The following is a 21,255-nucleotide window of genomic DNA, read 5'->3' as shown; positions in this document are numbered from 1 at the left end:
CCCCACAGCACCCTGAAATCCCGTATCTGGTTGAGTCAGCTACTGCTGCCCTGCAACACCCTGAACCCCCATAGCCAGCGTGGTCAGCCTCTGCCACCCCACAGCACCCTGACACCCCATATCTGTCTGGGTTAGATGTTGTCACCTCCTTGTAGGACAAGGCCTCAAGGACAAGAGTCCAAGTACTGATAGCCTGATGAATAGAGACTTGTTAGAACTTGTAGGGCACAAGCCCTGGGAACAAAGGAACAAGCTAACTGCAGACCCCTGCGCCGTTACAGTTGAGGAGGCAACCAGACGGATAGAGAAACGAGTAGCCAGGTAAGGGAACGGAGAGCGCCGATATGTAACTTTGTTAATCAAGAAAGCCGTGTAGAAAGAAACCCCCTAATTTTGGAATAGAAATTGTTGCTATGTCAAGGTAAACTAATAAGTTCCTATTGTTCTAACGGTGTGCCTTAAATATCAACCAATCAGTGTTTTTTACGCTTAAGATTTAACCAATCAGTGTGTAATATGTAGAAGGTAGAAACGTATATAATTGTAAGAAAATCACTAATAAACTGACAACTTGCTTGCATCAAGCTGCATCCCGTCTCTTCATTCGCCACACCTCCTGTCACCTCAGCACCCCATATCCATCCAGGTTGGCCTCTTGCCCCTTGCAGCACCCTGTATCTGACCTCTGTGACACCCCAATACCCTTTATCCAGCCAGGTTAGCCTCTGCCAGCCCATGGCATACCCAAAATACTCTGGACTGGTCAGGTGGCCTTCTGCCACCCCATTGAAACCTGATCACACCGCAAAGGACATCCCAAGACCCCCCCACCCAGCCAGGGTTGGTGGCTGGGGGGGTGGGGGTACCCCTATATGTGCTGTTGAGGGGGAGCCCATGCATGCAGCACCCCAGGGCCTTGTGTCCTTGTCCCTGGGGGTGCTGGGGATCCCAGCCGTCGGGGGCACCTTGGGATACCAGTGATGCCAGCGCTGCTGGCAGGTGATGGTGGGTCCAAGGCCAGGCTTGCCGGGGTGCTGCTGGCACTACACTGCCACCACCAGAGGGGGGTCTGGGCTGGCTGAGGGCCCCCAGGTCTGCACGCAGGGGTGCCGGCAGCACATGCATCAGGCAGAGCTGTGCCAGCGGCCCCGGGGTGTGGGTGCGCACAGATGCGCGCACACCCCCACACATAAACTCACACCCCCTCTGCCGGCAGGGACACCTGCACACGCAGCCGCACATGCAGCCAGCCGCACACAGACTGAGGCCAGCGGGCACACGACAGCAATGCGGGTGCACACAAGGCACCTCATGGTGCGCACAAGGCTGCAGATGCACTAGCATGTGCACCCCCAGCTGCATTGCCATGGGTGGCTGCAGGGGCTGTGGGGCAGCAGGGGGGTCTAGGTGGGACTGTGGGGCAGGGGGTAGGGGCAGGGTTATACCATAAGCATGTCTGTGGGGCAATGGGGATACTTCAGGCAGGGGTGTGGGGCAGGGGGGGATACCCCCAGGTATGGATGTGAAGCAGGGGAAGAGGGGGATGCCTCAGGCAGGTGTATGGAGCAGTGGGGAGACCCCTGGGGTAGGGTCTACTGGGGCAGGTATGGGATGAGATGGGGCAGGTGAAGCATCGCAGCCCCTGACCCTGCAATCAGAGCCCACACACTGCGTCTCCACTTTGTTGTCCCAAATTGCCTAAAGTACAGGCTGCACACGGTGCCGCGCTGGCCCGGGGCAGCAGCTGCTGCCTGACTCACGACAGAGGAAGGGGCAAATCACCAGGGTTTCGGGGTGCTGGCTGCTGCTGCACGCTTCAGAACACATTCTTGTGGCAAGCAAACTGGCTTGCTGGTGTTTACCGAGAACAGCTGAGCAGGGCCAGGGTACCTGTGGGTGTCCTGGGAGCATCCCCATCCCTGCTGCTGTGTCCCCCACCCTGGTGAAGTCCCTCTGCTCCCCACCCCCACCCCCACCCCCAGATGGGAAGGGATGGAGGAGTATCACCCACAGCAGGTCCCCTGGGATGGGGACGAGATAGGGTGACCTCATGCAGCCACCAGTGGCATGGGGATTCGTTTGCCCCCCATGAGGTGGTGATCCCAGATGAAGCTCAGACCCAAAGGTCATGGGGGCATTGTCAGTTTGGTGGCCCATGCTGCGGGAAGCACACCTGTGCTGGCGGGGGGTTGGGGGTGGAGAGGTGTCATGCACTGCAGGCATCCCCCCATCCCCACTGTACACCCAGCACCCCGGGGGAGAGCAGGAGGTGACGACAGAAACCACCCCAGGCACCGTGGGGCTGTGTCCCACTCACGTGCGCCCAGCAGCCGGCATGGGGTTTGGGGTGTTCCCCTTCCCCTGCGGTCTCGGGAGTGGGGAGTGACGGTGCGTTTCCCCCCCCCGGGCGAGTGGGGCCGGGGCGGTAAGTGCTACCTCGGCTGCTTATATTTCAGGCGCGGGGCTGCTGGCTCTGCCCTGGCCAGGGCACACAGGCAGCCCATTGTTGAAGCCCCTTCGGCGACAGCGGAGAGCAGGTAAGGCGGCTCTGACCATCAATGGTGGCTCTGTCTCCCAGCAGGGCGGGGATGGAGCTGCCGGCAGTGCCGGCGCCCAAACGGCACATGGGGGACAGTGGGGGGCATGGTCCAGTGGGACGTGGCAGGGGGTTGGCAGCTTGCCCAGGGGATTCTGGGCTGCCCGAAATCTCAGTGTGCTCTGAGCATCACCACCCTGACAGCTTCGAATCAGCTTCCCCAGGGCTTTGCCACAGCATCCCGCTTCCTCTGAGCATTGCCTGTGGAGGGAACCCCCATTGTGCCGCTCAAATCCCTTTTCCTGAGCCATTGCCGTCGTCTCCTCCATCCCTTCGAAAACCCCCTCGGCAGCACTTGGGCATAGTTTCCCCATTCAGAGCTGCTTGTTGCTCAGCAAATTGAGCAGGGCTTTTATTTTTGGAGTGACTTCAGGCTGAAGGTCCCTTTTCTGGCAGCCGTGTGTGCTGCCCGGCAGCTGCATCCCCCAAGGGACACCACAGTTCCCGGCGCATGGCTCCTCTCCGCTGAGCCGATCAGACTTTGCTTTCCCATAGCAGGAAACAACCTGACTCTGCATATTTGAGCCGGTCGGGGGGGTTTTATGTTGGGCAAGGACGTTTTTTGGGAACATTCAGTCTCTGGACTGCTGGTAACTAATCCCCGGCTGCCGGCAGGGAGAGGCTGCCCTGCTCCGTGCCGGCTGAGTGGAAGGGCTGGTGGCCGTGCCTTGTTTGGTGGATTTGAAGCCGGAGATCCCAGTGGATCACTGCTTGCTGGCAAGTCTCGCCTTCCCTTTTGGGACCTCGAGGTAGACGGGGTGGCAAGTTCACGCACAGGTGCTGGGGGGATAAGGGGCTCCCAGCTCATCGGCGTGGGGCTGAGCTGGTGCTCTGTGTGTATGTGAGGTGGGAATGTCACCTGCGTCCCAGGTGGGGAAGACCCCAACCCCTTTGGCTGAGTATTAGTGCCCTGAGCCCTCTCCCTGCGTCCTTTGCCCTGCGCAAGGTCAGGGTGGCACAGCCTCCATCATGTACCTGGTGGTGCCTGGCATCACGGTGACACTGGGTTTAATGTGGCCTCCCTGCTTGGGGATGGCCTCACCGCCCAGCCATAGGGTTGCAACATGTCCCCATCCCAGTGAAGCAGGGACAATCAGCGGAGAGCATTTTCTCAGACCCAAAGAGCTAGTGGCTGATGTGCTGGAATGGGAGCTCTGCTGTCATTGATGCTGAGAACGTGGATGGAGCAGGGGAAGGAGCTCAAACCCCTCCATCCTGCAAATCTCACTGGATTCAGGGCAGGGCACCTGCACCCAGCTGGGTGCTGCACCAGCACCCTCTGGCTCAGTAGGCATCAGGGATGGGGTTGGTTGTTACTTCTCCACTCGCTGCCGAGCCTGTGTCCATCGGTCCCGCTGGCTGGCAGTGCTGGGGACACTGGGTTGGCTGTGCTGGCCAGGCAAGTGCGTTGCTGGGGGACATGGGGGAGGGCACGGGGCTGTTTCTGGGTGGCAGCCACCAGTTTGAATATATGTCACGTTCTGGCTTTAATTACAGTAATTGGCTGTCAGAGGGCCCTGCTGGCGCCTGCTCTGCCTCCGAGGGGAAGCATGAGTGGCTCAGGCATTTGATGCTCCATTTGCAGAGTTGTCCCTGTCCCCACCTTGCCGTTTGTCCCCAGTCCAGAGGCATGTCCCCATATGCCTGCAGGGACATGGCCTATGCAAGGTGCACACACATGTAGGCATGTGCCTCTCCTCAGCCCCAAATAATTTGGTGGTTACAGCAGCTGGCTGGGAGGTGAAAACCATGCTCAGCCTCAGGCAGAGTCTGGCCCTGACAGGGATGGTCTGGAGCCCCACAGATTAAAGGGAGCCCTTGACCACAAGGCTCTGGCTCCCGGGTGGGCACACTGGTATGTGAGCAATGTGGGCGCTCCAGTAGGACAGAGGGACAGACAGAGCATCCCACCATGGCCAGGCACCTGGGTGGCTCCTCTGGCACAGGGCAGGCAGGCAAGACCCCGGCTCATCCCCACGGGTCAGGGTCTGCAGCAAGACCTGAGTGTCCCCGAGTGCCTGGGCTCTGCCCTGTCCACTCCTGCCATGCCGCGCACCAGCAGCTGCAGCCCAGCTGCCACTGGCATCCTCATGGCACTGCAGTGCATGGACTGCCTGGCTCATCCCACCCCGTTGGGGCACAATGCCTGGGGACATCCCCACATGGATAGTGGCAGCTCTAGAGCCCATCATACCGAATAGTTAGCATAAGCAATTAGATTGTATTGGTAACGCCAGTGCTCGGGAAAACTAAGATAATGTCAGACACTTTTATCTTTTCCAGAGGCCTGGGATTAAGCTGGAGTGGTGAAACAGTGCAATGTCTGTCTGTCCATCCTTGTGGTCTGTCTGGCCTTGTGCTGCACCTATGTGGGTGCTGAAGAGGCTTTTGGAGAGAGTGGGGAGGGGACATGTAGGGGGGCTGATGCATTAGAGGAGAGGCTAGGCAGTGCCCAAAGCATTGGCATCAATATTGGCATTGATATCGGTATTGTCACAGCCTGGCCAGCAGGTACAGCTGGTTGTGCCAAAATGCTGCCAGCACGAGGTGGCCCTGCCTGCTTCTGGCACCCTGGTCCCCACCAGAGCAGTGGTGGCAACTGGGGTACCTCGAGGTCACCTCTGCCCCCTGCAGCTCTGACCCACCAAACCTGGCTGGCAGCGCAGGCAGCGGGATGCTGGCAGGCCTGGGACTGAGGGCTGCCATGTGAACACCGACTCGGCAGTGCAGTGCAAGGGCAGGTGGGTTTGGGGGTCTACCCCCGCCTCTCCCTGGGCAGCACCGTCTCTCCTCCGGAGGGAGCCAGCAGCCACTCCAACCGGTTTGTGGGTCTGGGTGGTGACACCTCCTGCCCGAGGCCTGATGAAGGGTTGGGAAGCACTGGCACAGACGCCAAGGAACAAACAAGAGCTGCTTGTGTCCCGCCGGGCATGGAGCCCAGCAGTGGGGCAGGGATGGCATGCTGCTCCCTGGGCACAGGGCCATGTGGGACCAGAGGCTGGACCACTGCTGGAGCAGCCACCTCATGAGCTGGGGGCAAACCGAGGCACAAAAGTGTGGAGGGACCCCATCCAGGTGCTGGAGCAGGAGGTGCCGGCAGTGATGGCAGAGACATCCCAGTGCCTGGACACCAGCTCTTCCCCTTCAGCATCCCAGGCTGAGCCCCAGCAGCTGCCCTTGGCATGTCCTGCCTGCCCAGTGGGACACACTGCTGCACCTGGGTGGCCTGATCCCAGTTCCCTGCGTCCTTCTCCGTGGGAGCAGCCAGGATATTAAGTGTCATTGCTGCAGGGAGAAATACAAGCGGAGGAATCCTGGGAAACTGGTTTTACCCCTCTGTCTGGTGCTGGCGGCAGTACGGCGGCTGCAGCAGTGCTCCTCCCTCGGCAAAGGCATATAATGCCTGCCATGGTCCCAGCAGCCGGCACTGTGCTGCGGGAGGCGGCCAGGGGTGCAGGCAGCGAGCAATGGCCTCCATGGGACTGCAGGTGCTGGGCATTGCCCTCTCCGTCATCGGCTGGTTGGCCTCCATCCTCTGCTGCGCGCTGCCCATGTGGCGGGAGACGGCCTTTGTTGGCAACAACATCGTGGTGGCCCAGATCATCTGGGAAGGGCTGTGGATGAGCTGCGTGGTGCAGAGCACGGGGCAGATGCAGTGCAAGGTCTACGACTCCCTGCTGGCCCTGCCGCAGGACCTGCAAGCCGCCCGCGCCATGGTGGTGGTGGCCATCATCGTGGCCATCCTGGGCACCCTGCTCGCTGTCACTGGTGGCAAGTGCACCAACTGCGTGGAGGATGACACCGCCAAAGCCAAGGTCATGATCCTCTCTGGCATCATCTTCATCGTCGCCGGCATCCTCATCCTCATCCCCGTCTCTTGGTCGGCCAACACCATCATCCAGGACTTCTACAACCCGCTGGTCACTGATTCCCAGAAGCGGGACCTGGGGTCATCTCTCTATGTGGGCTGGGCAGCCTCTGCGCTCCTGCTGCTGGGGGGGGGGATCCTCTTCTGCACCTGCCCCCCTCGGGGCGAGAAGCCCTACTCTGCCAAGTTCACGGCTGCTCGCTCGCTGCCAGCCAGCAACTACGTCTAGGAGCCACTGCGCCTGCCTGGAACCCCCAGCCACAGCGGGAGCTGGGAGCTCCCGGGGTGCTGCCGGCCGGCAGCCGGGCAGGGAGGGCCGGCAGCTGGGGTGGTGCAAGGGAGGGCAGACAGAGCTGCCTTTGTTCCACGGGGGATTGGAGCTGGTTCTTTAATCTCGGTTGAGACGGGGAACAAGGAGATCCTGTCCTGGCTGCCCCCCTGCCCAGCAGGGGTCCCGCTCCCCTCAGAGCACCCAGCTGTGGCATCTTCTCCAAGACACCACTCGATCCCTGCCCGTCGAGCATCTCCTGGTTCCCGGTATTGGGGTGTGCTGTGTGGTGACGCAGCCCCCAGGGGCCCGTCCCGTGGGTGGCACAGGGCTCTTGCTGGGTAAAGCCCCCCAGAATGCGTCCCTTGGGATGGGTGGTGGTGCTGGTGGGGACAGCAAACCTGTCCCATGCGGTCATGGGGATGCGCTGGCTCCGCAAACCCCGGCAGGGGCTTGAGGGGCAGCAGGGGCTCTCACCTGTCTGTACTCTAAATTTTGAGTTTGACCTACTTTTGGAACTCAGAGCAGCTTCACAGACGTGCGATTTCTCGCAGCAGCTCCCTGGGGCGGGGGCATCATTATCCTGGGAGTGGGAAGGCAGCAGCTGGGCTGGGAGAACCGGTTGGAGTGGCAGGAGTGGTGCAGGACTGTGCACCCACATGGAGCGGGGCAACACCCAGACCCGACCCCATCCCGTGAGGTGCACACAGCCCCATGGTCCCCTCAGCATCCCCCGAGTGGGTTCCCCGGGCCAGAGGCGGGAGAGGATGGCTCACGGTGCCCCCCTGGCTGTGCTGCCATCCATCCCTTCATCGCAGCCTTCCTTCATTAAATGGCAGCTGCTCAGACCCCACTGTGCTTCGTTTTCTTTACCTTCCCCAACACCAACCTCAGTGCTGGGACAGCCTGGTGCTCTTGTGCTGTGGGGCCCTGTCCCCCTGAGAGCCCCCAAATCCACTCTCCAGACCTTCCGTGATCTCAGCTACCTCCTGACCCCTGCTCCACCCCTGGCATTACCCACCGCTTCCCTCCCTTGGCGGGGTGACAAGGGGTGCCTCCGTGGTACAATGCCTTAGTGATGCCAGTCACGGTGTCAGGGCTGCCCCACACCTGTCCCAGCGTGATCTTCCCACCCGAGCAGGAAGGTGATGGGCGCTGGCGAGGGCGGGTGGGGGTGCACTGGCCCTGGGGCCACCTGACGGCCCCGGCTGGGAGCACCCCGGGTCTGGCATGGGCAGTGCCAGCTGTTTTGCCTATCTTGCTGCCGGCATGGCAAGCTGTGCTGGGGCACAACCAGTGCTCTGCTGGCTTGGGAACATCCTTCCCTCCTGCCTCAGGGTGCATGGGGATGAGGGGTGATGCCGGCTGCCTGGCACTGGGTGTCTCATCTGGGTCTGGGGGCTTGAGGGTTCCCAGCTCCCTCACTCCTTCGCTGGGAGCAGGAATGGTGGAAAATGCTCCTGTGGCCCTGTGGTACCGACAGCCAGGTGTAAATGTGTGCAGGATGCTCTGGCGAGCATCTCTGCTGGGATCCACAGGGCCACTGCTTGTCCCCACTGCAGGTGGTTGTGCGCCCCATTTTGGGTGTCTCTTGTGGTCCAGGTCCCGCTGGCTGGGGAAGGGTGCCTGGGATGGCTTCCTGTCACCCCGACCTCCCAAGAGGCTGGTCTCCCTTTTGTGGCGACAGGGACTTTATTTTTGGCCCAAAGAAGCTCTCATGGACAGGGGGGACAAAGTCCCAGCGCTAGGTGTCCATCAGGATGCAGAGGGATGAAAGGTGCTGGGGAAGGAGTGAGGACGCAATAGGGGAAAAGAGGCTGGAGAAACCAAAACTGGCACCAGAGGAATGATGGCGAAACCTCCTGCAAGTACTGCAGGGTGTGTTGGGCACAGCCGATACCCTGCTGCCACTCAGGAGTCATAAAAACTCAGCTGGTCCCAGCTGCCAAGCAAGGATGCAAGCACCCATGGGTGTACTCTGCCCCATGGCAGTACAGGGGCTCTGCTCCGTGCAGGGCTGAGCAGCCATTTGGGCTGAGTCAGGGGCCACGGTGGCCTTGTGTGACTCTGCTGGAGCTGTGAGCATGTCCGGGCCACCCCTCCTACAGGGATGACCCTGTGGTAGCCCCTCTCCAGGGGTTTGCCCTCTCGGTGCTGCTCCCAGTGCAAAGGAAGAACGGGTATCGCTGAAACTGCTGAGCACCACAGCCAGGGCCAGAGGTAGACTTGAGCTCTGACCTGTTTCCAGCACCCCAGAGAGGAAATCCTGGGTCCAAAGGGTGCTGCAGCCCAGCTGCCAAGGGCAAAGCAGAACCTGCCCTTGAACAGGGAGCAGATGGTGCCATGGCGAGGGCAGGGGCTGCCTCACCTGCCCATGTGCCCCGGTGCAATGCTCGTGGCTGAGGAAGCTGAAGTACCAGCAATGGAGCAGGGGATGGGGTGGGTGCTGTGGGGTGGCTGCCTTGGCAGGACACGGTGGGGGGGTGTCTGTGCTTTGGAGCATGCCCGGGTGGGCACAGTGAGCCCCTCACCCTGCTCCCTGAAAGACATACCCTCCCTAATACTTGCCATGCACTTGGACCAGCTGGGATGGGGTGGTGGCAGAGGACTGTCCTGTGCTGTAGTGGCATTGTAGGGGCTATCATGACACACAGGGGCTTCTGCACCTTGGCCTGCCCAGGGCCTGGGTGCTCAGTGCCACATGTGTCCCCATACCGACCTGCAGCAAGGCCCCATACCATGCATGTCCCTTATTGACCTGCAGCAATGCCTCACGCCACATGTGTCCCCGTGTTGGTCTGCAGCCGTTCCCACCCAGATGGGGTACAGACACACCCAGCAAGAAGTCCACGCCCTTCAGAAAGCTTCCTGGCTTGAGACCGTGTCTGTCATGGCTGTGCCCTGTCCCCACAGGTGCTGTTGATGGCGATGATGACAATGCAGCTGGGTGGGCTGATGCTGGCTGTGCTGGGCTGGCTAGGCTCCATCCTCACCTGTGCGCTGCCCATGTGGAAGGTGACGGCCTTCATCGGCTCAAACATCGTGGTGGCCCAGGTCTTCTGGGAAGGGCTGTGGATGAACTGTGTGTATGAAAGCACAGGGCAGATGCAGTGCAAGGTCTACGACTCCCTGCTGGAGCTCACCTCCGACCTGCAAGCGGCTCGTGCCTTGGTGGTCACCTCCATCTTTGTGGCCTTCTTTGCCTTCCTCACTGCCGTCTCAGGTGCAGACTGCACCCGTTGTGTGGATGACAAGAGCACCAAGACCAGGATCTCCATTGTGGCAGGTGCCATCTTTGTCCTGGCCAGCATCATGCTGCTCATCCCTGTCTCCTGGTCTGCTAACAGCATCGTCAGCAACTTCTACAACCCCATGGTGCCCGAGGCCCTCAAGAGAGAGCTGGGGGCTGCCCTCTACATTGGCTGGGCCTCCAGTGCCCTCCAGCTCTTTGGCGGAGGCATCCTGTGCTGCTCAGGACCCCCATCCCAGCAAGACCCCTACCCTAAGAAGTACAGAGCAGTGAAAACCTGCAGCCCGATGAGCTATGCCATGAAGGACTATGTGTGAGCCACTGTGCCTGGGTGCCCGCCTGAGGGAGAGCACCACTGCCCCTCTCCTGCTTCACATGCCACCCCCGCTGCCCACACGCTGCCTCATCCTACCTGTCCCCACACTGGCTGCACCCCTAGTACGGTCCTCCCATGTGTGTCCTTCCCTGGTGCACAGGGGCTGTGCTCGCAATGGGCTATAAACACCTCGGTGCCACCAAGGCTGCCTGGGCTCATTTCGAAGTGTTGTGGTGTGAGGGAAGTATGGTGACACGTCCTATGGGTGTTGTGCCCTGCCAGCCTGCTTCCAGCTCTGGGGCTGCTGCCCTGGTGCCTGGCATGTCCCCAGGTCCCCATGAGGATGTGGCAGTACCCAGCCAGGGCACTCTCTGCATGCCCTCCAGCAGGGAAATGGAGGCAGGGAGAGGGTGCTGAGAGCCAAGAGGGGCATCGGGGGACACAAGGCTCCCAAAGCTCAGTCCTTTGAGCCCTGAGGGATTGGGAGGGGACCCTAGAGAAAGGCCAAATCCCTCTCCCCAGCAGCCCTCCTCTGCCCACCCCAGAGGGTCTGCAGCCCATTGCTCTGGGAACAGCGCACAGCAGGCAGGCAGTGGAGGCAGGGTGTTTATTTGACAGCCATGTGCAGGGATGGGGACAGCCATGACCCTCAGATGCCCAGGGGACAGTGCTGGGGACAAGCAGGGAGAGACGGGAGCAGGACAGCTCCCCACAATGGATCCAGGGACCCCAAGACCTGGGGGGGGGGGGGGGGCAATGCAGAGGGGTGACAAGGGCCATGGGGAGAGCAAGTGTGGGAAATGTGGGATGCCCTGGGTGGAGGACTGGGACACACAGAGCCACTGCCTCCCACTGGGGAAGAGCTCCCGAGGGGAAAGAAGCAACCTGTTCCCCAGGGCCACAGGAACGGGATGAGCAGGAACAGGTCTGGGGGAAGAGAAAAGGAAGAAAGGAAATTATTCCAGCAAGAGATTTGGGTAAAAAACTTCCCAAGGGAGCAGTGGAGGAGGAAGAGTGAGGGCAGCATGGCAAGGGGCTTGGGAAACAGGCTGGGCAGGTGATGCTGGGTGGCTCCTGTGTGGGGAGCAGCCACCGGCTCCTGAAGTTCCTTCCAGCCTCATTTCCCACCCAGACCATTAACTACTGAGCCATAGGAAAATGAGAGACTTAAGCAGCTGTTGCAGGATGAAAGGCCAATGTGGTACTTGGAAAGCTTCTCCGTCTGGGTGTCACCTTGGCACAGCTGCTCCTGGTTTGGATGTGGGATTTCCTGCACCTCAGGGTACACTGGGTTAAGTCCTGGGGAGGATGAGGATGGGCGATCACAGGACATGGCAATGGGGCCCCACCTCCAACAGTCCTCAGGTAAAGACCACAGGGGTCTGGGGTGGGGAAGATGAAGAAGGATCCACGTTTTGACCATGAGGGCTGAGAGGTGGGCATGGCAGCGAGACATCCCAGACAGGATATAGCTCTGAGCAGCCAGCTGGGTCCGTGAGATGTCACGGTGAGGGCCGAGGTGTTGGGGACGGTACCTGAATGTCAGAGCTAGTGGTGGTGCCCAGGAGACCCTAGTGAAAACATCAGACCCTCCCTATGCTGAAGAGCAGGCAAGGTCCCCAGGGCCCAGAACTCGACGGGGGAAGGAGCATGGGGAAGGGCATGGGGATGCTCCCTGAAAACACTGTCACTCCCCAGCAGCTGCCCTGCTCTGGGAGGGGGTCCCTGGCTGGGTTTGACAAGGGGCAAAGTGCTCACTTCCACCCCCGCCAGAGCCGTGTCGCATTTATCCCTCCTCGAGGGGGGGGACAGGGCATTTTCGATAGATGTAGACCACTCCGGAGATGTAGCCGGTGCCCTGGGTGCTCTCCTCCTCGGAGGTGGCCCTCTCCCAGCGCTCCACCTCCTGGGCCAGCACCTTCTGCCAGGCTCCCTGCCTCTCCAGCTTCTCCAGCACTGCCTCCAGCTCTGCCTTGTACCGCAGGTTCGAGGGGTTGCTCCTTGTAGTCAGGCAGAGGAAACCTCCTGCCAGGAGAGGGGACGGGTGACATTGGGTGTCCCCCACTGGAAAGGTGGGGATGAGGGGAGGCAGTGAGACCCTGCCAGGAGTCAGTGGGCAGGCCAGGGGGCAGGGGCCGGGCAGGCCAGGAGGCCAGTGGGCAGGGGACTGGCAGGATGTCACACCTGAGCACAGGCTGTCATGCATCAGGAGTGCCACCATCACCTCCTGTGACACCTGCTGTGTCCCTCTGCCTGAACCCTGCCAGCAGGCAGGGCCAGGGACGGGGGTGCCATTGCATGTCCCTGCCTGTGCCTGGCAGCAGGGACAAGGCCATGTCCTGGCTGTGCCACAGGGCCAGCGCCCAGCTGAAGACCCACATCCACTGGGACCTGATGACCCTGTCCTGCCACCCCGGGGGGTGCTGGCGGGAGGGGACAGCGGGGACACCGGCTCACCCGGCTTGGTGACACGCAGCAGCTCCGGCAAAGCTGCACTTGGCACCTGCCCCTCGCCCAGGGCCCCCACCACCATCACGGCATCGTAGTGCTCTGCGGGGACACGTATGGCATCACCGGGGGGGGAGCCTCCGGGGGGCAGGCGCCCCCCCCCGCCGGTACCGGCCTATTACCTGGGGGCACGGGCAGGGGCTCCTGGCCCAGGACACACCGCTGCAGCTGCCGGTAGAGGCCGGTGCTCCGCGCCTGCTCCAGCATCCCCGCGCTGCCGTCCACGCCGTGCAGGCAGCGGAAGCCGCGGCGGTGGAGCTGTGTGGACAGCCGGAGTGATGGCACCGTTAGCTCCATTCCCCGCCCCGTCCCGCCCCGCCGCCTCGTACCTCCCGCGCTACCAGCCCAGTGCCACAGGCCACGTCGAGCAGCCGCGCCCCGGCGGGCGGCGCGGGGAAGGCGAATGAGAGCGAAGCGGCGGCCAGGTGCGGAGCCCGGTACTCCAGCGCCGCCACATCCTGCGGAGACACGGCGATTAGCGGCGCCGGGCAGCGCCCGCGGTGCCCCCGGCGCCCCCGGCCTCGGTACCTGCTCGTAGCGGGCGGCCCAGCCATCGTACTGCCGCAGGCGCTCGGGCAGCGCCGCACCGCCGTGCACCGCCGCCACCCGCTCCCGCACCGCCGCCGGCAGCCACATCCCCGCACCCCCGCCGCTGCCACGGCCGCAGCCCCGCCCCCGCGCCCCATTGGCCCCGCGCTCCCACCCCGGCCCCCCACGCCCCATTGGCTCCACGCCCTGACCACGCCCCCACGCTCTATTGGCTCCGCACACTGGCCACTGCTACGCCCCTTGCTCTCTATTGGCTTCGTACAGCTGCCCCGGCCACGCCTCCCCGTCTTCCATTGGCCGCCGGACCCGCTCCGCGGCGCCTCAGTCCCGCTCCCTCAGGGGGGTGGTGCGCCGGGGGCGGCCAAGTGCGCCGGGGGGTGGGGCAGGAGGGGACACTGACACACACAGAGCGGGGGTGGTGACCAAGCTCTTCAGGGCGCCGCAGAGTGTCCCGAGGGGCTGGCACCGAGTGCCCCGGAGGGTGACCCCGTGTGCGGTGACACGAGGTGCCCCAGAGCCACCGCTCCCCCGCTGCAGCGTCCCTGCCCCGCCCCGGCGCTGCTGGCGATGGCTGTGTCCGGCGGGCCCGGCGCTCTCAGCCTGCAGCCGCGCCTCCCGGAGTGCGGGGTGGTGCCGTGCGCTCCGCCAGCGCCCCGCCACGGCAGCGCCGCCAGCGGGGGGGCACGGGCACTGGCACCGGGCCCTCCATGCCCTGGCGTGCCCGAGGACGGGAGCGGAGCCCGGGGCCGAGGAGGCACGTCTCGCTGCGTCGCGCTGGGGTTTCGCCCCTGGGGAGCGGGACACGGGAGCATCGCTGGGCGCGGGGGGGTGAGGTGCCTCCTCCGGGTCACCCAGCTCTGGGGTGCCGGGCCCGGCTGCTCGGCGCCTGTAACATGCCGTGCCGAGCTGATTAACGGGAGGTGCTCGTTAGCGCTGAGGCAGGGAGGCCCGGCCCGGGCTGGCGCGCCCGGCGTGTCCCCGCGGCGCCGGGGGCGGCGGTGCCCGCTGCTGCAGCAGCCCCGGTGTCCGCCGTGCGGGGCGTGGGGCAGGCTCTGCCTCGCGGGGTGCTGTGACCCGTCCCTTGGCTTCTGACATTTCCCCAGAGCGAAGCAGGCAAATCCACCCGCTGATGAACGACGGCAAGGACATGAGGGTGTCCCGCAGGGGCCAGTGGCCACCCCGAGGCCACGCTGGTGGCTCTCGTCCCCTCCTGCTACGGCCGGCAGCTGGCTGGTGCTCCCTCCTGTCCCCGCCTGTACCCCCGGCGATGGCCGCTTCACCGCCACCGGGCTGCTGCGGGCCGGGGAGGAGCCCCGTAGGGACCTGCCCACGGTCACGCGTGGAGGCTGGCGCTGCCCCTGGGGCCGGGCAGTGCTGGCCGGGGGCCTCGAGAGGGAGCCCTCCGCCCGCGCTCGGCCCCGGCCGGCATGGCACTGCCCCGACCCCCGAGGCACCGGCTCCCGCGCTGCCTGCCGGCCGGCAGTGGCCGGGTCACCCCCAGTGACGCCTTCGGAGCGGGGCGTGGCAGAGGGGATGCGTGGGGCTGGGGCGGGCAGCGAGGGGTCGGACCCACGCAAATGGGGATCGTCCCCACTCACGGCCAGAACACACGGGTGGCTCCTGGATGGGGGCTGTGGGGGGCTGCCACCCCTGCGACAGCTCCAGCCACCCTGGGTGGATGCTTTGTCCCCTCCACAGCCGCCGGCATGGGTCCGATCCAGCCCGCTGAGTTCTGCATCTCCCTTCCCAGCACTGCGGTGACCACTGGGCAGCTTTGTGGCCAGGCCTTAATAACGGGTGTCACACTCCCAGCACGGTTCCCACTGCTCATTGAAGCCTGATCTTCATTTACAAGAGAAACCAGAGGCAGGGTGCACTGCCAGCGTCCCCCTGCCCCGGGTGCACTGCCTGCTGGGCTGCAATGGGGTCGTGCCTTCCCCAAGCCTCCACCTGCACTGATCCAGCCCCACATTAGCTGGTGCTTTTCCAAACATCACCTTCCCTGGGCCGGCTCTCTCCGCAGCGCAGCACACAGCTGTGCAAACAGCTTCGCTCCACACCCAACGGCTCAGCAACTTTGGGCTGGCTTGGACCCAGCATCAGCCAGCTGAGGTCTGGACCACGTTGGAGGCCCCAGGCTGTCCCCTGAGGATGCACGGCAGGACAGAAGGGACCCCCACAAGGGGTGGCAGCAGGTTGCAGCGGATTGGAGCTTCCCCATTGCAAGTGCTGGTGCTGAGGCTGGACTTTGTCTCGGCACGTGGCCTGGCACTGGAGGGCTCCCACCTGGGCATGTGCTGTCATGGTGCAGTTCCTTGGGGTGCTGTCCTTGTGCCCTGTCTGGGGACTGGGGATCTGGCTATGCCCTGGCTATGCTGGCTGCATGAGGCACATCGTGCTGTCCTGCTGGGACACTGGAGCTGCAGCTGGGCCCGCTCAGTGCAACCGTGCCAGTGGGGTGTTTCCATCACCCCTCAACATGGAGGCTGGGGAGATGCGCATCCCTGAAGCAGGAGCTTGGCTGGCCACCCCGAGCCCACAGACCTCTGCCATGACCTCGCCTGCCCTCCCTCACCAAGAAGATGGTTCCCGGTGGAAGGGCAGCTTAGGTGAGTCTTTCACCCTTGAAGCTTTCCCACTGGGACAGGCGGTGGGAAAGACCATGTCTGAGCTGGGTTTGGATCCTCTGTGGGGCCAGGCATCTCCAGCTTGGGCTCCACCAGCTCTAGCAATGTCATCTGCCTCCAAACCTGCCTGTAGGTCCCACATCTGAGCCAGTCCTGGACACCTGGGTAAAGTGTGCAGTGGCAGTCACTACACTGGGCAGGTGGGCTTGCATTTCCTAGGGCTTGTGCAGGGCATCCCTGGCATGCCCTTGGCCCTCAGTGTTGGACTAATGCTGTCCCCTGGACAAACCGATGCTGGTGGGCAATCTCTCTTTATCAGAGTGGAGCCACAGGATGCTGGGTCCCATGACCTTGTGTGCCCCAGAGACTTGCTGGGTTGCCCATGGAGCCACTCATGAGCCCAGTGGCATCAATTAGTGATGGACAGCTCGTTCCCAGCAAGGGAATGGAGAGAGGCATGTGCATAAGGCTTGTGCTTCTGTGGGCACCCTGACATATCCAGGTGGTTTGAGATGATATTCATCACACTTGTGCCCCTGTGTCCTGGGCCATCACCAGCTGTGATGGCTGTGCTCGTGGGGTGTGGGATGGGATGTGGGCTGGAGGCTGGGGTGAGTACCCCTGTTAGCACCCTGTGTGCACCCACACAGCTTCTCGTCCGAGTGGCTCCCACTGGCATTGGCTGCTGGGAGCTCACAGGAGCTGCAGACTGAGCCAAGTCACTCCGTTGCCAGGGCTGTCTTGGCACCCATGTCCATTCCCTGGGTTTATGGAGCAATCAAACCCCTTCAGCCTGTACTTTGCCAGCCCTCCCAGATGCCTCCCCTCTGCTTCCCCCACCCCAGCACCACAGCCTGGTGCATCGTCTTGCCCCAGAGGTGCTCTCCCCCACACCACCCCTTGGGACAAGGGCCCTGCAGGTTCTGAGTACCACGATGGCCAAAAGACCCCCTCAGAGCAGCACACTGCTGCCTGCATCAGCAGCTGAGAGTCCAGCTTCTCCATGTAGCCTTCAGACTTGACAAACGGGCAAGAATGATGTGCTGCAGGGGCTGGGGCATGCTGCATGGGCTGTGTGGGTGGCTCCGTGCTGCGCAGGGGTTTGCATGTGCTTCTCTGGTCCCTATTGTTTACACTCATGGGTGCTCAGAGCCTGGTACTTGGGTTTTTCCCAGCTCCTCAGTCCAGCTGGGGAGTGGATGTGTTCCCTGGGGTTGGACAGGGGGATCAGAAGCTTAATGGGGACTCGGCAGCTTTTGACTCAAGGGACTTTGGTGACAGTCATAGTGACTGTCACTGAAAGCTGTCAGGGACATGGACTGCATCTCTGTACACCTCTCCCTACCGCAGGTCCTCCTTGGTGGTATGGGGAGAATGCCAAGGCCAGAGAATGTCCTCAGGGCACCCAAGGCATGCACAGCTGTGGGAAGGGACCTCTTATGGTCCTCTGAGCTCTCTGCTGCACATCCTGAGCCTGGGGAAGCACAGACAGCCATCCTGTGGGGCATTTGAGCCCTACAAGGTGGAGCACTTGCCCTGCTGAAGTGGGATGTTCTGCAGGGTGCAGAGCTGGGCTATGAATGGAGCAGAGCAGGAAAACCCTGTGGGGTGCCAGCCAGGTGGGACCTGGAGAGCTGCTGTGGGGAGGCAGAGGCAGGAGAATGCATGTCCCCGTGACCAAGAAGGTGGCAGAAAGCAGGATGGATGGGGTGGCTGGTGCAGTTTTGCACATCAGTGCTGCTGTGGGCTGGGCTGGCTCCACACTTGCATGCATGAGTGTTTTCTTTTTCCAACACCCAAACGTAGCCTGAGTCCATCAGCCCCTGAACTGTCCAGTCCTTCCCTAAAGCCCAGCCCTCTGCTGTCCAGGGACAAGTGGATTTTTCCCCCTAACACACATCACTCAGCACCATGAGCCCCCCAGGACTGCTGGGCTTCTGCCTGACTTCTCAGTCTGTAAATCCAAGCATTGCTGTGATTGATGATGGCCAGGGCTGCTGTCACTAAACCTTCTGCACTGGCCCCTAACACCCGCATGGCTCACGACCAGGTAGCAAGAAAAGGCTGAGATATAAATCAGTGCGGCATGGCGCAGAGCTGGCTGGAGATCAGACCCGTGGAGCAGGCAGGCAGACTGGGGGAGCAGCTCACATAGCTGATTCATGACTTCTTGCATGGTTGGGAAGGTTGTCCTCCTGCCAGCAAGCCATGCTGCCTGTGCCACATGCAGCCCCTGTGGACATGACATGTTCCCTGGCTGTGGCCTGCCACCCTGCAGGGCTCTGACCACAGGGTCAGGTCACAGAATGATGTCTCCACCACGCTGGGAACATCCCCAGGCTCCCACATCAGCCCCAGCCTTTGCACATGAACCACCTGCTTCCCATCCTACCCCCAATGAGTGTCGCTCCCAACCCTCCCGCACCTTCAGTGCATGGTGTTCCATTCCCCTGCACCCCCAGGGTATGGTGCTCCCTTCTCTGCACCCCCAGTGCATGGTGCTCTCGATCCTGCACCCCACTGCATGGACTCCAACCCCTTCTGTACCCCAAATCTATGGTGCTCCCACCGCCCTGCATCCCCAGGGCACAGCAACCCCATGTCAGTACATCATGGGGGCACAGTGGTCCCACGCCGACGACATTCCCATTTCTCACTGTCCCCATCCCAAAGGGCAGCAGCTCTGCTCGCCATGTGTGTGCCTGCAGCCCTCACCTGAGCCCCCTCCGCCCGGCTCAGCCTCACCCTCACTGCTGAGCAGCCCCAACGGCCCCTGCCCACACCCCAGCCCCCTGTCCATAGCCCATGGACCTCATGCCACGTCTGTCCCAGCTGCATTTTCCCCAGTCCCCCTTGCTCCGTCTTGCTGTCCCCACTGTCATCTGCTCTCCTCCCCTGACCAGGGACTTCCACTTCCCACCCTGGCCAGGTCCAACACACCTTGGCAGCCCGCTCCGTCGCTCAGCTCCAACCCCCCCCTCCCCCCCCCCCCCCCCCCCCCCGTACAGCCCTGCCTGCCCTGGCACACTCCATCATCACTCCCCATACACATTCCCCCTCCCTCGAAGCCCTTCCCGCAGCCAGGCACCCCACGCCGCCACCCCGCTGCCCCCTGCCCACGGGGGACACTCGCAGACCGCAGCCCCGTGACTCGGTGTCCCCCGTGGGACAGCACTCCGGTGACTTGACGTCCCCGCCCAGGCACACTCCGGCAGCTCCCTGCTCCTGCCCGAGACACAGTCCCTGCCGCTCGGTGTAAATCCTGAAGCGTGTCCGTGGGACTCCCGGTAGGGCTGCAGACCACAGCCCCGCGGGTGGTGCGAACCCCTCCGACCCCTCCCCTCCCCCAGCACCACCCGCGAGACTCAGCCCAGCCCCGAGGTGTCATCCCGGAGGCTCCTGCTTTGCCTGTGTATCTCGGGAGGTGACTGCCATCTCCTGGGAAACATCGGGGACACGCTGGATGAGGTCCAGGGGGTGGAAGCTGAAGTCATTAAAAGTCCAGCTCAGTAATAAGGTGCAAACTTTCACTGGAACAGGAATTAATGAGTGGATTAGTGGCTGTAAATAAACAAAGGATTTCTTGTCACTTGTAAGAGATGACTCAGTGCTTTCGGTGAGGCTGGCTGTGGCCCAAGCAGACAGCCTGGTGAGCCCTGGGTAGCCTGAGGCTTATCTGTTGAGGTCCACCTTGATAATCCTAAAGCAATTCTGGACATTTGGTGAGGTCAAGGCATCTCAGCTCTGTTTACACTGGGACTCAGGTGGCATCTGAGTATCTGAATCTTAAAAAGCAGTTTGTAATTTCCTCTACCAGCACTCAACTCTACTGATATTCAGGAATAAGGATGGAGTGTTGCAGCTAATTGCCCTTATTTATTTTACCCTCAGGGTCTTGTATTATGCCCTGAAGCCCAGGTCTTCCTTCCACAGGGGCATCTGTGAATCCCAGCTCTCCTGTGAGCCCAGCAGCTTGCCTTTGCTAGGAGGGATGGAGGATCCCTTGGTTGTTTCACTCCCTGCCCATCCTGCCCAAATGAGGACTTTGGGGTTCCCTTGGGAAGTGGAGCCGAATAGGTCAAACCGTTATTTTTTTCTTGAACTGAGCTGAACCTGAGCTGAGCTTTGCCAGTTCTGACCGGAGTCAAATCACCAGACCTGGACCGTGTAGCACATCCATGGAAAGCATGTACAGAGGAGAAAGCAGCAGCTTTGTCTCTCAAGTTGACCAGCAGAGAGCAATGGGCTGAGAAGATGATAACAGTTTGGGTGATGGTGACCATGAACTGGAGTTCATCTGTTCTCCTCTGGTTGAAATGATGTCAACCAAGCACTCCAGGCTGCTGAGGCTTGCCCTCCTGGAGGATTTCAGCTCTGGAGGCTTTTGCTGGAGGATTGCATCTTTGGATTTCCTGGCTTGAGCTGCTTGTCTGAATGCTCTCCAACCCATGTTGATCCAAATGACCTGGTTAGGCAGTCTAGTGGTGGGTCTATCCTAACTCACAGATGCAGCTGGAAGAGGATGTGCAATTAATATCTTGGAAAAGGAAGGAGGGAGAATAGCAAAATGAAGACTACGGACTGAGAACTGCTACGTAATAACTCCTGGGAAGCATGTGTGAGGGAGGATACCGCAGGGCAGCTGCCTGGTCCTTCAGAAACAGCTTTAAGGGAGTAAGTTCAGAGAGAGGCTAGGAATCTGGCAAAATGGAAATCTCTGCAATTATCTCAAGAACGAGGAGGAGGGGCCCGGGCAGCAGAAACAACATTAAATCGTTAGAGACAGGGTAACATGAGTGCACGGGCAGATGCAGCACAACCTGCTGGAGATGGCACATATATTTCCAAAAGTCTACAGGGAAGATGAAGGTGGTCCTTGGTGGTCCCAGTGGTCCTGGGAGGTGTGACCACAGCTGGATCTGGTATGGCTGATTGGTTACTTTCCTTTTCTGCTTTGGTGTTGGGTGGGGAGTGCAACCGATGTCCTCCCCGCAGGGCTGAGAGCTCAGGCTAGGGTAGGCTGGAGGTCGAGGTAAAGGGCATTTGGATAAAGTCCGTGTTTTCAAAAGCCTGATGGTGGGCTTTTGTCTTATGACACTTTGAACACTGGCTGAAGAAATCTCATCTGTGGATTATCTTTGAGAACAAGTAAACTAGGAGCTCACGTGGGTTCAAAGAGTGGGTTCAGATCAAGTTCATGGTTGAAAAATCCACCAGGGATTATCACACAAAAAGGCTCAGCTCTGGCTCAGGAGGTCCATGAACTGCAAACT

At 61.4% G+C, this 21,255-nt stretch overlaps 3 protein-coding genes across 4 annotated transcripts; 2 read left to right on the top strand and 1 right to left on the bottom strand.

Annotated features, from left to right (window-relative positions):
• Window positions 1-2,383: 2,383 nt before the first annotated feature.
• On the top strand, window positions 2,384-10,501 carry LOC102059632 (claudin-4-like). Of its 2 annotated transcripts, none has more exons than XM_027805947.2 (2): window positions 2,384-2,537; window positions 9,646-10,501. In XM_027805947.2, exon 2 carries the CDS (start codon window positions 9,655-9,657, stop codon window positions 10,297-10,299), a length of 645 nt encoding a protein of 214 aa, XP_027661748.1. In that variant the 5' UTR covers window positions 2,384-2,537; window positions 9,646-9,654; the 3' UTR covers window positions 10,300-10,501. The 2 variants fall into 2 exon arrangements, with proteins under 2 accessions (XP_027661748.1, XP_027661750.1); XM_027805949.1 differs by lacking the exon at window positions 2,384-2,537 and adding an exon at window positions 6,896-7,001.
• Window positions 4,864-6,709, top strand: LOC102059800 (claudin-4). Its single transcript, XM_005439565.4, has one exon. The coding sequence runs from the start codon at window positions 6,064-6,066 to the stop codon at window positions 6,691-6,693; it is 630 nt and encodes a 209-aa protein (XP_005439622.4). The 5' UTR covers window positions 4,864-6,063; the 3' UTR covers window positions 6,694-6,709.
• A 389-nt stretch (window positions 10,502-10,890) lies between the features above and the next one.
• METTL27 (methyltransferase like 27) lies at window positions 10,891-13,460 on the bottom strand. The gene is made up of 5 exons (XM_055700588.1): window positions 13,335-13,460; window positions 13,136-13,264; window positions 12,929-13,064; window positions 12,756-12,848; window positions 10,891-12,323 (listed from the first exon to the last, which is right to left on the bottom strand). The coding sequence occupies exons 1-5, from the start codon at window positions 13,440-13,442 to the stop codon at window positions 12,085-12,087; spliced, it is 705 nt and encodes a 234-aa protein (XP_055556563.1). The 5' UTR covers window positions 13,443-13,460; the 3' UTR covers window positions 10,891-12,084.
• Window positions 13,461-21,255: the final 7,795 nt, after the last annotated feature.

Source organism: Falco cherrug, chromosome 1 (genome assembly GCF_023634085.1).
Source record: "Falco cherrug isolate bFalChe1 chromosome 1, bFalChe1.pri, whole genome shotgun sequence".
Taxonomy (NCBI): Eukaryota; Metazoa; Chordata; class Aves; order Falconiformes; family Falconidae; genus Falco; species Falco cherrug.
Note: the sequence above shows the minus strand (reverse complement) of the source record. Positions and strands in the feature narration are given on the sequence as shown.